The 14,161-nt window shown below is 52.7% G+C and overlaps 1 protein-coding gene across 3 annotated transcripts in view; it reads right to left on the bottom strand.

Annotated features, from left to right (window-relative positions):
- Positions 1-14,161, bottom strand: part of HMGXB3 (HMG-box containing 3) — a 77,408-nt gene that overhangs the window by 34,010 nt on the left and 29,237 nt on the right. For 2 of the 3 annotated variants that reach the window (XM_075602062.1, XM_075602063.1), the window contains exons 8-10: positions 13,581-13,762; positions 12,859-12,956; positions 9,600-9,704 (exon numbers count right to left, since the gene is read on the bottom strand). In XM_075602062.1, the coding sequence (XP_075458177.1) occupies positions 9,600-9,704; positions 12,859-12,956; positions 13,581-13,762 (385 nt within the window). The remainder of the gene's footprint in view (positions 1-9,599; positions 9,705-12,858; positions 12,957-13,580; positions 13,763-14,161) is intronic. The other variant, XM_075602065.1, reaches the window with a different exon arrangement.

Here is a 14,161-nt window from a genome sequence, read left to right as displayed (position 1 = left end):
CTGCATGCTGTTTTAGTTTTAAACACAGCTTTTAAACAGAGGCTGGGATGAGATGCAAAGCCATTAGACCTACTCACATACATGTTTCAACCTTGATGGGTATCATCAGTGTGAGGCTGGTCTTAATGGCTTGCAGGTTTGAGACTAGACTAGGTAATCACCACTGTCATTAAGGTTATGGTGGGTAAAAAAAGTGACAAAAACCCTCCACATTAAGACCAGCCTCACACTGATGATACCCATCAAGGTTGAAACATGTATGTGAGTAGGTCTAATGGCTTTGCATCTCATCCCAGCCTCTGTTTAAAAGCTGTGTTTAAAACAGCATGCAGTGGCTTGAGGATTGGCTTGTGTAATACGAGCTTGAGACAAAAGGTGGCACTGAGTGCTCATTTGCATGTCATTTCCCAGAATCCCTTGCTGCAGTGGAAGCGCTGTATGCTGGGGTGACAATGGGGAAAGACAGGGTTGCAGACCTGTCTAAGACATGCAAATGAACATACAGTAATATTTACAGTTGCTTTATGCTTTACTGTGGAGGGTTTTTGTCACTTTTTTACCCACCATAACCTTAATGACAGTGGTGATTACCTAGTCTAGTCTCAAACCTGCAAGCCATTAAGACCAGCCTCACACTGATGATACCCATCAAGGTTGAAACATGTATGTGAGTAGGTCTAATGGCTTTGCATCTCATCCCAGCCTCTGTTTAAAAGCTGTGTTTAAAACAGTATGCAGTGGCTTGAGGATTGGCTTGTGTAATACGAGCTTGAGACAAAAGGTGGCACTGAGTGCTCATTTGCATGTCATTTCCCAGAATCCCTTGCTGCAGTGGAAGCGCTGTATGCTGGGTGACAATGGGGAAAGACAGGTTGCAGACCTGTCTAAGACATGCAAATGAACATACAGTAATATTTACAGTTGCTATATATATATATATATATATATATATATATATATACACGGTGTTCGACAAACCTATACATTTGCTCGCCCCGGGTGAGTGGATTTAACACCGTGGGGAGCTCCTATTGGCTCAAGCAGCACACGTGTGGTACTAGGTGGCGAGTAGATTTTTTTGATCGGCGAGTAGATTTTTTGGTGATTTGTCGACCACTGTGTGTGTGTATCTTAATATATAAAATCGAATGGTTAGTGAGGTTAGTGCTATCTGCGGTGAATCTGATTGGTCCTCAGCCTCTGGCCAATCAGATTGCTGTGTGTGACGTCACCCAACTGCCACTCTCTTCCCCCTCGGCTCGCCACACACACACACACACACACACACACACACACACACACACACACACACACACCTCCCCCTCCCCGCTCCAAATCACCCCTCCCCAGCGCATCACCTCTCCCCCCTCCCCGCTCCCCATCACCTCTCCCCCTCCCCGCTCCAAATCACCTCTCCCCCTCCCCAGCGGCATCACCTCTCCCCCTCCCCGCCCCAAATCACCTCTCCCCCTCCCCGCTCCAAATCACCCCTCCCCGCTCCAAATCACCTCTCCCCCTCCCCAGCGGCATCACCTCTCCCCCTCCCCGCTCCAAATCACCTCTCCCCGCTCCAAATCACCCCTCCCCGCTCCAAATCACCTCTCCCCCCCTCCCCGCTCCAACTCACCTCTCCCCCTCCCCAGCGGCATCACCTCTCCCCCCTCCCCGCTCCAAATCACCTCTCCCCGCTCCAAATCACCCCTCCCCGCTCCAAATCACCTATCCCCCTCCCCAGCGGCATCACCTCTCCCCCCTCCCCACTCCAAATCACCTCTCCCCCCTCCCCAGCGGCGCTCAAACTCACCTATCCCCCTCCCCAGCGGCATCACCTCTCCCCCCTCCCCAGCGGCGCTCAAACTCACCTCTCCCCCTCCCAGCGGCATCACCTCTCCCCCCTCCCCGCTCCAAATCACCTCTCCCCCCTCCCCAGCGGCATCACCTCTCCCCCCTCCCCGCTCCAAATCACCTATCCCCCCTCCCCAGCGGCATCACCTCTCCCCCCTCCCCGCTCCAAATCACCTCTCCAAATCACCATCCCCCCTCCCCAGCGGCATCACCTCTCCCCCCCTCCCCCGCTCCCCCCCTCCCCGCTCCAAATCACCTCTCCCCGCTCCAAATCACCTCTCCCCCCCCCCCCGGCGGGGGAACAGGCAGCTGCCACGCGACGCGTAAGATGGCGGACCCCCTTCCTCCCTCGCGGCGCCGAGTCAGAAGATGGCGGCGGCCGGAAGTACAGGTAGGTGTCGCTCCCCCACCTACGGCGCCAAACGGAAGTGAGAAAGGGCGCATCAACTGTGTTGTGTGTGTGTGTGTGTGTGTGTCACTGTCCACTGCCCCCCCCCTCCTGTCCACTGCCCCCCCCCCTCCTGTCCACTGCCCCCCCCTCCTGTCCACTGCCCCCCCCCCTCCTGTCCACTGCCCCCCCCCTCCTGTCCACTGCCCCCCCCCTCCTGTCCACTGCCCCCCCCCCTCCTGTCCACTGCCCCCCCCTCCTGTCCACTGCCCCCCCCCCTCCTGTCCACTGCCCCCCCCTCCTGTCCACTGCCCCCCCCTCCTGTCCACTGCCCCCCCACCTCCTGTCCACTGCCCCCCACCTCCTGTCCACTGCCCCCACCTCCTGTCCACTGCCCCCCCCCTTCTGTCCACTGCCCCCCCCTCCTGTCCACTGCCCCCCCCTCCTGTCCACTGCCCCCCCCCCTCCTGTCCACTGCCCCCCCCCCTCCTGTCCACTGCCCCCCCCCTCCTGTCCACTGCCCCCCCCCTCCTGTCCACTGCCCCCCCCCCTCCTGTCCACTGCCCCCCCCTCCTGTCCACTGCCCCCCCCCCTCCTGTCCACTGCCCCCCCCCTCCTGTCCACTGCCCCCCCCCCTCCTGTCCACTGCCCCCCCCCCCTCCTGTCCACTGCCCCCCCCTCCTGTCCACTGCCCCCCCCTCCTGTCCACTGCGCCCCCTCCTGTCCACTGCCCCCCCTCCTGTCCACTGCCCCCCCTCCTGTCCACTGCCCCCCCCTCCTGTCCACTGCCTCCCCCCTCCTGTCCACTGCCTCCCCCCTCCTGTCCACTGCCTCCCCCCTCCTGTCCACTGCCCCCCACTCCTGTCCACTGCCCCCCCCTCCTGTCCACTGCCCCCCCCTCCTGTCCACTGCCCCCTTCCTGTCCACTGCCCCCCCCCTCCTGTCCACCTCCCCCTCCCCTCCTGTCCACCTCCCCCCCCTCTCCTGTCCACTGCCCACCCTCCTGTCCACTGCCCCCCCTCCTGTCCACTGCCCCCCCTTCCTGTCCACTGCCCCCTCCTGTCCACTGCCCCCTCCTGTCCACCGCCCCCCCCTCCTGTCCACCTCCCCCACCTCCTGTCCACCTCCCCCCTCTCCTGTCCACCTCCCCCCCTCTCCTGTCCACTGTCCGTCCCTCCTGTCCACTGTCCCCCCCCCCCTCCTGTCCACTGTCCGTCCCTCCTGTCCACTGTCCCCCCATCCTGTCCACTGTCCGTCCCCCCCCTCCTGTCCACTGTCCGTCCCCACCCCCTCCTGTCCACTGTTCATCCCCCCCCTCCTGTCCACTGTTCGTCCCTCCCCTCTGGGGAACACGGAGAAAGAGGGAGAGAGAAGGGAGCGGGAAATTTTACTCACGGCCAACGCCAGGTCTCTTTCCCCGCCGCCGCTCCAACTGGAACAGATGGCGGCGCCCGGAAGGACCCCCTTCCTCCCTCGCGGCGCCCAGTGAGAAGATGGTGGCACCCGGAAGTACAGGTAGGTGTCGCGTGTCGCTCCCCCACTTCCCCACCCACCCCCCCCCCACCTCCCAGAGCATGCTCTCTACGGCTCAACATCCCCGAGGAGCAGGAGGAGGGCGGCAGGGACTTAATACTGCTGGGTCAGGAAATGCAGGGGGAGGAATCCATGCCTTTGAGGCGCACCCCCCCCCTGCCTTTGACGCCCCCCCCCCCTGCCTTTGACGCCCCCCCCCCCTGCCTTTGACGCCCCCCCCCCTGCCTTTGACGCCCCCCCCCTGCCTTTGACGCCCCCCCTGCCTTTGACGCCACCCTCCCCTCTCCCTTTGACGCCACCCTCCCCTCTCCCTTTGACGCCCCCCCCTCCCTTTGAGGCCCCCCCCCTCCCTTTGATGCCCCCCCCTCCCTTTCACGCCCCCCCTCCCTTTGACGCCCCCCCTCCCTTTGACGCCCCCCCCTCCCTTTGACCCCCCCCTCCCTTTGACCCCCCCCCTCCCTTTGACGCCTCCCCCCCCTCCCCTTGACGCTCCCCCCCCCTGCCTTTGACGCCCCCCCTGCCTCCGGGCAACGCCGGGTATACACACACCTCTCCTCCCCCCCATCACATTCACCTCCCTCTCCGGTGCCGACTCACCTCCCCTCCCCGGCGCTCACTCCCCCTGCCTTTCACTCCCCCCCTCCCTGCCTCCGGCCAACGCCGGGTATACACACACACACCTCCTACACCCCCATCACACTCACCTCCCTCCCCGCCGCTCATTCACCTCCCTGGCGCTGACCCACCTCCCCGCTGCTGACTCACCTCCCCTCCCCTGACTCCCCTTCCTGGTGCTCCCCTCCCCGGCGCTCCACTCACATCACCTCCCACACACTGACTGACACACACAACTTACTGACACACACACGCTGACTGACGCACACACACACACGCACACTAACTGACGCGCGCACACACACTGACTGACACACACACTGACTGACACACACACACTGACTGACACACACACACTGACTGACACACACACACTGACTCACAGACACACACACACACTAACTGACGCGCGCATACACACACACACACTGACTGACACACACACTGACTGACACACACACTGACTGACACACGCACACCGACTGACACACACACACCGACTGACGCGCGCGCACACACCCCCACACACACTGACTGCCGCGCGCACACACACCCCCACACACTGACTGCCGCGTGCGCACACACACACTGACTGACTGCCGCACGCACGCACACACTGACTGACGCGCACACAAACCCTGACTGATGCACGCACGCACACACTGACTGAGGCACACACACACGCACACACTTACTGTGTGTGCGTCAGTCAGTCTGTGTGTGTTTGTGTTTCTGCCTCAGACTCACTGACGCGTGCGCAAACACACAGTGACTGACGCACACACGCTACATGAAGCTGTAAAGGAGGGAGGGGGGGGGGACTGGATTGATGTGAATGGGGGACAAACAGAGAGAGGGGGGAGGAGAGAGAGAGGAACTGGAACATTACATCCCGGGCAACGCCGGGTCTCTCAGCTAGTATATATATATATATATATATATATATATATATATATATATATATATATATATATATATATATATATATATATATATATATATATATATATATATATACACATACAGTGTTCGACAATCCTATACATTTACTCGCCCGGGGCGTGTGGATTTAACCCCCGGGCGAGTAAATATTGGCCCAAGCAGCACACGTGTTTTTTTTTAAATTTCCCCCGTTTGCGCTCAAATTTCCCCCGTTCGCGCTCAAATTTCCCCCGTTCGCGCCAATTATTTTTTAAAATAAATAAATAAGTAATCTCCCTCCCTGATTGGAGGAAGAGGGCCGGCTGGCAGCTCGGGGTCAGCCCCTCCCCCTGCACCCGATGCCAGCTTGCTGCCCGGGGTGGGATGTAAGCTGGGAGGGGGGGTCCCGGATGTAGGCTGGTGGGGGGTCCCCGTGGCTGCTGCTGCCCAGGGCTGGAAGACAAGGTAGGCGCTTCCCCTCCGTCCCACGCTCCTTTGGCACCCGCGCGGGCAGGGTAATAGGAGCGGAGAAGAAGGGAAGCAGTCTGGGCGTGAGGTAGAGGGAGGGGGGGTGCATGTGAGGGGGGTGCGCGCGCACGCGCTGGAGGAGGGGGGGGGGGTTGGCAATGTTCCCGGCCACATTTCCCATCGGGGAGGTTGGTGTGGCCCGTGCGGCTGTTCCCAGCATGGCTGCCTGACCCCCCTCCTGGCTGCAGCCTGGGCGCACGCGCGGCTTGCCACGTTTCCCATCGGGGAGGCTGGTGGCCGTGCGCCTGTCCGGCTGTCCCCCCGCTGGTCCCCGATCCTCCCGCTAGCCCCCCCATCCTCGCGCTGACCTCCCCCCATCCTCCCGCTAGCCCCCCGATCCTCCCCCATCCCCGCGCTGACCCCCGATCCTCCCGCTGGCCCCCCCATCCTCCCGCTGGCCCCCCCATCCTCCCACTGGCCCCCCGATCCTCCCGCTAGCCCCCCGATCCTCCCCCTGGCCCCCCCCCATCCCCGCATTGACCCCCGATCCTCCCGCTGGCCCCCCGATCCTCCCGCAACTCCTGACCGATCCCCTGGCATGTGGAGCAGCATGTGGAGGACAAGCAGGCCCTGGAGGAACAGGTAGGCCCCCTCCCTTCCAATGAATGTCTGTGGGTGTGTGTGGGTGAGTGTCTGTGAGTATGGGTGTCTGTGAGTGTGTCTGAGTGTGGGTGGGTGTGAGTGGGTGTATTTGTGTGTCTGAGTGTGTGTGTGTGTGTGTGTGTGTGTTTGTGTCTGTGAGTGTGTGTCTGTGTGAGTGTATGTGTCTGTGAGTGTGTGTGAGTGTATGTGTCTGTGAGTGTTTGTGTGAGTGTTTGTGTGAGCTAGTGTTTGTGTCTGTGAGTGTGTCTGTGAGTGTGAGTGTGTCTGTGAGTGTGAGTGTGTCTTTGAGTGTGAGTGTGTGTCGCCCTCTCCCTGTGTCGCCCTCACCCTTTCCCTGTCGCCCTCACCCTCTCGCCCTTTCCCTGTCGCCCTCTCTTTCTCTGTGTGTCTCTCTATCTCTGTGTGTCTCTCTATCTCTGTGTGTCTCTCTATCTCTGTGTATCTCTCTATCTCTGTGTATCTCTGTGTGTCTCTCTATCTCTGTGTATCTCTGTGTGTCTCTCTATCTCTGTGTATCTCTGTGTGTCTCTCTATCTCTGTGTATCTCTGTGTGTCTCTCTATCTCTGTGTATCTCTCTCCTCTCCCCCCCCTCTCTCTCCCCCCCTCTCTCTCTCTCTCTCTCTCTCTCTCTCTCTCGTGTCTCTCTCTGTGTGTGTGTCTCTTTGTGTGTGTGTGTGTCTCTCTCTCTCCCCCTCCGTCTCTCTCTGTCTCTCTCTGTGTCTCTCTCTCTGTGTCTCTCTCTCTGTGTCTGTCTCTCTGTGTCTGTCTCTCTGTGTCTGTCTCTCTGTGTCTGTCTCTCTGTGTCTGTCTCTCTCTGTGTCTGTCTCTCTCTGTGTCTGTCTCTCTCTGTGTCTGTCTCTCTCTGTGTCTGTCTCTCTGAGTCTCTGTCTGTGTCTCTCTCTCACACACTCTGGATCTTTTATTTACCCTATATATCTTAACAGCCCTATACTACGCCGCAATATCCTATTCTGCTTTCTTCCAGATCTGACTCAAGCTTCACACGGAAGACATCGGAATCCCCCCTAACCCAGAAGACAGGTAGGGAACACCCCCCCCCCCCTCCCAATGTATAACATTGCGGGAATGAGGTACCTGGACATTGAGGGACTGCAGATCAGGTACTGATCATTACTGCTTTAGATATTGTGAAGCGGGGACATCCAGACACTGGTTAAGGGGTGCAGGAAACTAGTCATTCACACCTGGCTTTTATTTCTAGATCCAACATTTACACACACACACACGTAACAAGGACTAATTGTAGTATAATGTAATACAATAAATTCATTTATGTCAAAAATGAATGTTGTTCTGGCTAGGAATTTATTAAATGTATTTTATTTATATATTTTATTTTAAAGCGGGGTTGGGGGCGGGACTAGGGCGGGGTTAGGGGCGGGACTAGGTGGCGAGTAGATTTTTTTTGTGTGGCAAGTAGATTTTTTTTGTGTGGCAAGTAGATTTTTTGGTGATTTGTCAACCACTATATATATATATATATATATATATATATATATATATATATATATATATATATATATATATATATATATCTGAAATGTTTGTCCGTGATGTTTGTCTGTGGGGTTCTGCATTTTGTGATTGGTTGGCTGGCTTTGCTAGCGCTCTCCCATTGGCGGAGGGGCAGGGTTTGCGGGGCTGGGTGACGTCAGCAACTGGGGCTCACAAGCAGCCTTCCAGCCTCCTCACTCGGCGCTTCGCATCAGCAATCAACGGACCTAGAGGTAACAACCCCCGGCGCTTCTCCTCACCCCGCGGGCCTAGCCACAATCCGGGGAACGTCCGCCGGGGGGGGGACGGGACGAGCGCCGGGGCGAAACAGTTCACCTCCCCCAGGTGCTTCTCATCCTCAAGAGCCGGAGGAGGAGAGCTGTTTCCCCCTCCCTGTCCCCGGGCGTTCGTTCCCCCGCCCCCCCAGGTCCCAGGCGCTCCTCCCCCCCTGCTCAAATGTAACCTTTCCAGTGATCATACACAAGAGTCTGCAGCTAAATCAGTAGGGACGGCTCAGGATCCCAGGAACTAGTACAAGGGAGAAAAAGACAGTACACCTCATAGTGTATCAAAAGTATATTATGATATTGGCAAAGTTGGTAAGTATTACACATACATCAAACTTATTTAATCAAATAGTACATGTTATGGAAATGACTGAAACTGATCGTGGCAGGTGCAAGCTGATGCGGGTGTCCAGACGTCTACATGTGCGCCCCTTGTGGTAACATGTCCATAACGTACTGATTGATTGAATAAGTTTGATGTACGTGTAATACTTACCAACTTTGCAAATAGCATAATATACACTACGAGTTGTGCGGTGTCTTTTTCTCCCACATACATATAATGGAAGGAAGTTGAGCAACAATCGCCTTATATTAGATGCTGCTGCAGGGGAATAAAACTAAAAGGTTAAAAACAAGTTTAACCTCTCTGCTACCAGAGTCCAGCGAATAGTTAAATGACCCTGTGGCAGAAAGAGAGTAAATGTGTATCTATTTTCATATATCAGGAGTTGGATACAAGGTTGGATTCCCAAGGTTACAGGAAGCTGGAAGTGTTCCTATCTCAAGTCTCTCACTTCCCGACCATCTCATCTCATGCAGCTTTCAGAAAGTGCCTCTAAATAAATTCTAGATTGTAAGCTCTCACGAGCACGGTCCTCTGTACCTAAATGTATTGGTCTGCATTGATTTTTTCCTATTTTGTATGTCGTTCTATTTATTGAATGTCATTCCTACATTGTACCGCGCTACAGAATATATAGACGCTTTATAATTGTATTTTTTTAAATGGTAATTATCTTATCATGAAATATAGGTTGTTGAACATGGACTTTTAGATTGTAAGCTCTTTGGAGCAGTGATTTACATATTGTCTAAGAATGTGTTAACATGGCAATATATTTGTATGTTATACTATATCATTGTCTTTCAAATCACACTGTACTGAGCGCTCTCCTCTTCATGTTATATCCACTGATCTGGTAGACGAAGTTGAGCCTCTCTAAAAATTTCAGTAGAAACGGAAGTCCTACAAGGTCATACTATGAAGAACTCTCTCCCATAAGAGACCTGTGAAAAAGTACATCTGGACTAAGATACCATGTCCCGTCCGTGCAACATCCCCTGTGAGACAAAACCTTACCAAGCCCACGGGGACGCTGTATTTGTATGTTGGTAAAGCCTCAGACACCATGTCTAAAGCTTTCACCGGAGGCTGAGATGCAGGTCCATGGGGATCACTCTTCACCTGCAAATAATCAACGCAGACCATAAAGACACAATACACAAGGGAAGACCCATCAAACAACATTACATTCCTCTCTGCCACACATTGACTCTTTCATAGCACAGGGGCAGATTAACAGCCACATTTACAAAGCAGTGCTGTCCAGAAGACACCCTCTGACACTGGGAGACATTGTACAGTCCTTTCACTTGAATGAGCTGTAAGGTTCCTTCCCATGCCACAAGGTGTCCTGTTCAATAGCCCTGTTAGTAAATATTGGCCTATGGGGCTTATTCTATATCCCCCTTCCCCTCGAAAGCCAATGAGGAATTTTTGGGGCAAAAGTCAATTAGGAATTTCAATGGGGAATTTTGTTCGCTTCGGCGGATATAAAATAAGCCCCTGAATGTCTTGGTTCATACATGGTCCAATGGCTGCAGTAAAGGGATTTGATCATTAATCCCCAGGCCCCATCTAGAAAGTAAATCACGGGATCCCTGGCGACTCAACCCCAACAAGACTCACATTAACAACAGTGCGATCAATTGTAATAAAAGCTAATTAGTGCCACAGATAATGCTTACTTCTTGTTATATTACAAAATAAACAAGAGCAAAAGTATTTATATGCAATTTTAATAATCTTTAATATCCATGTGTCTTCTGGTTAGGCATATTTCACATATACAGCTAAACCCCGTTATAACGCGCCTCGCTATACCGCGATTCGGTTATAACGCGGTTTTCCCGTGACTCCCGTTTTTAAAAAAAAACTGCACACTGCACACACTGCACACACTCACTGCACACACACTGCTCATTGCTCACACTGCACACACTCACACACACTTACACACACTCACAGACCCTCACACACTCACACACACACAGCAGGCTAAAATTGATTCATACAATTCTAGCAGTTCCCATTTACTGAATAGCAAACTCCCATTTATAGTTATTCCTACATCTATAGCACACTCCCTTTCAATAATTTGTTTATACACCTATTGCAGGCATCCAGCAACTTTATTCATTCATACGCCTGTAACAGGCTTTGATTCATTTTCTCTCACACCTGTAAATGGCTCCCAATTAATGTTTACACCTACACTGTATAGCAAACGTCCACGTATTCATCTATAGCAGTTTTTACTGTATTGATTTATTCTGCCTTTGTAGGGTTACCTTATGCTTTAGTGTCTGTTCAAACAAGAATACTGAACACACAGGCAGAATTGTGATGTGGAAGTGTGTGTGGCAGCCTGTCATATCAGAGAATTGCAGACCAGTTTGTAGTTACAAAGGTCCAGGGCACATGACACTCAGATGTTGCACAGCTATCAGGTAATCTGTAATTATATTGCTGTACTAATGTACAAAATAACACGAACAGGATATAACAATCAGAGTGCCTCACTGCACTGAAAATTAAGTATTATAGGGAATGTGGTCACAATCTGAAATTGTTTGGCTACCACCTCAAAGTGGGGTTACACAACATGGACAGCCCACACCAGTCATTCAATATGATTGCCACATGGTTTAAATGTCACTCACTACTGTACTTAAGGCAGTTTGTTATTTCCAGCATAAATAGCACCCTGATCAGAAGACATTTGTTAATTGCTGACAATTATAAAAAGCACAACAGGATACTGCATGATGCAATGACAACATGCCACAGTCACAAGACTGCAAGACGCAAAGACAATACACAACCATACATGCACATAGCACTGCATGATTTAACAGCAGAACACACGACACAATAACAGACAAAACGACACATGGCACTGCGTACACAATCACTCCACACTGTTTGAGACAAACACACACAGTGGTTGGCATTACCCGCAGCATTGTGGTGCAGGATGGTGGGAGGCATGGTGCAGACTATAGTTCGGCACACAGGGGGTAGGAGATGATCAACAAGGCTCAGCACAGAGCAGCGGTGCAGGAACAGCGTGTCAGATCCCTGCTCTCACCGGACACATGGCTCATACAGCTGGTGCAGACCGGAACTGCTTCATGTGCGAAATGTCTGACTTACTAATACTGAGCATGCGCAGTTGTTTTAAAAGTGCACGACATAGCCACTGCATCATGGAGGCCCGCGGTGACAGAGGGAAGCGGGGACCGGAGGGACATCCCCGCTCCCATCTCCTGCCCCGCGGCCTGTCCCGCGGTGACAGGGGGAAGCGGGGACCGGAGGGACATCCCCGCTCCCATCTCCTGCCCCGCGGGCTGTCCCGCGGTGACAGGGGGAAGCGGGGAGCGGAGGGACATGCCCGCTCCCATCTCCTGTCCCGCGGGATGAATATGCGCTAAAGCGCGGCGGCCATTTTTTTTTTCCGCGACCCCGTTAGTAACGCGGTGGTCTCGGGGTGGACCCCGAGACCCGCGTTATAACGGGGTTTAGCTGTAGTTGGAAAGATCAGGAGAAAAAAAACCCCAGATTCAGAACAGTGAGAGAAAGTTGAAAAAAGCCGTTGTAATAAAGTTTATTCAACACAATTTTAAGGTATCGGTGCTGCATTGGGAATGATAAATCTGAAATACCTTCTGCAGGGAAGGATTGTTCAATGATAACTCACATTCTAGCTTAAAGGAACATTGCATGTTCCAAAAATTGAGTTATTAGCAGAAAGTGACAATGGAGACCTTACACTATGTTTTTTTTCCATAGCCCAGACTGAAATGCCATTGACTGGTAGTATGTCTAAACCAAAGTAACCATGTTTGATTTGGGCAAAAATGGGGAGAAGTTGTGGTCCAAACCAGAATCCTGATGGGATTATGCAAAAGCTAAAGTGGAATTAGAGCTGTGCCCCACTAATGATTCTAGGAAGTTGTGTTACAGCATTTAACAAGTTAATCGATGCAATGGTTACAACAGTGTTGCAAAAAGACAGGTCTCCTCCTTCATACCCTATAAACTCAAGTTGTGTTGAGCAACGCTCCCTCATTAAGAGTGGTTCCAGGTCAATGAGAGAGCACTGAAGCCAGCTCCGTCATGCCTCCCCACTAGCACATGAGGAGGAATGGGAGGGAGGAGGTGTTAGACAATGCAAATGCTGCTGTAGTCATTTAATCTCAGTGTGAGGGAGAGTATAAGTTACATGTTTTTACGGAAGCAAGTTGAATGTTACTTGGAGGTTTACAAAGCTTTATACCTGTATCTCTTGTATCGTCAGCTTTGGCTGAACAGAATGGCCAAGCTGCTTCAATGTACTGGGCTTCAGACCAGTGGCTCTGATTGGATGGTGTGCATCTGCGCAAAGTATGAGAGCAACATGTTAGGCACGGAACAGCAGGAATTAATATATTACTTTGCATTGCCGACAGCTCTCATATGGGGAAGAGCATGGGACAGCAAAACCCTTTGGTACTTTAAACCAGGGGTGCGCAAACTGGGGGCCGCAAGATTTTCTGGGGGGGTGGCACTTGCAGAGGCCCTGCGCTCTTCCCCACAACATTTAAATCAAATGCCGGGGGGCGCGCAAGGCCTCTGCAAGTCCCTTAATTTGTCTCCGGCGGCGCATCGCCATGGTAAAGCAGTGTCAAATGACGCTGCGGCGGTCCCGACGTTGTGCTGCCATGGCAACGCAATGTCACATGATGTCGTGACATCAGAAAACGCAGTAGAAGAGGAAAGGGGGTCGGGGGGATGTGCAGGGGGGGGGGAGAGCAAGCGGGGGGGCACAGGCGAAATAGTTTGCACACCCCTGCCTTGTACTGTACATGTACTCTTCACTAATATGGCAAAACAGACCTGCAACAATTGCAAAGCAACATGCATGTTCATATAATCCCCTGCACTACTTCACAGTCTCCTACCAGAAGAATGTGCCCCTTTCTGTATGTGTGGCCCTCTGATCTTTTGCTCATTAATTACCAGTCTTCAGGATGGCGAATCTGCTGCCTGACCAATCTCCGCTGAGCTCTCTGCTTGAATTGGCAGGGGCCGGCAGAATGGCTCTTATCGGCCTGGCAGCAGCTAGTAAGGTTGGTCGGGATTTAGGCATGCACTTTGGTTCCTGTCCTCTGTGGGTTGAAGGAGGAGATGTTAAGTCTGCCCTGGAGAGAAATAATAGACATGGTATTACTCAAATGGGGAAAAATAGACTTCACAATCCAAATGCAAAAGGGTCCAATGACCCTTTTATCCAAAAACATGGTTTAGAAGATCATTGTCTAAAGCTCCGGTTAACATACACTAGGTGATATAGTTATACTGTTCATGTAAACTGCAATTGAAAATAAACATTAGCAAACTTTAAAATTCCAATGACGTGTTTTTTTTTTTTAATCTGTTAGTTATTCATTAGCAGTCTGTTTACCAGGCTTGCACCCTGAACCCATGGAGCGCTTCCTGTATACCGGTTAGTTAACAAGAACTCAGTAGGTGTCACTGCTGCTTAAGGAGCAGAAAGACGAGACATATTACACATAACATGCCACCTTTTTGTTATGAGT

This window comes from Ascaphus truei, chromosome 5, assembly GCF_040206685.1.
Source record: "Ascaphus truei isolate aAscTru1 chromosome 5, aAscTru1.hap1, whole genome shotgun sequence".
Taxonomy (NCBI): Eukaryota; Metazoa; Chordata; class Amphibia; order Anura; family Ascaphidae; genus Ascaphus; species Ascaphus truei.
The sequence above is the reverse complement of the archived record's forward strand: the minus strand, read 5'-3'. Positions and strand labels throughout refer to the sequence as shown.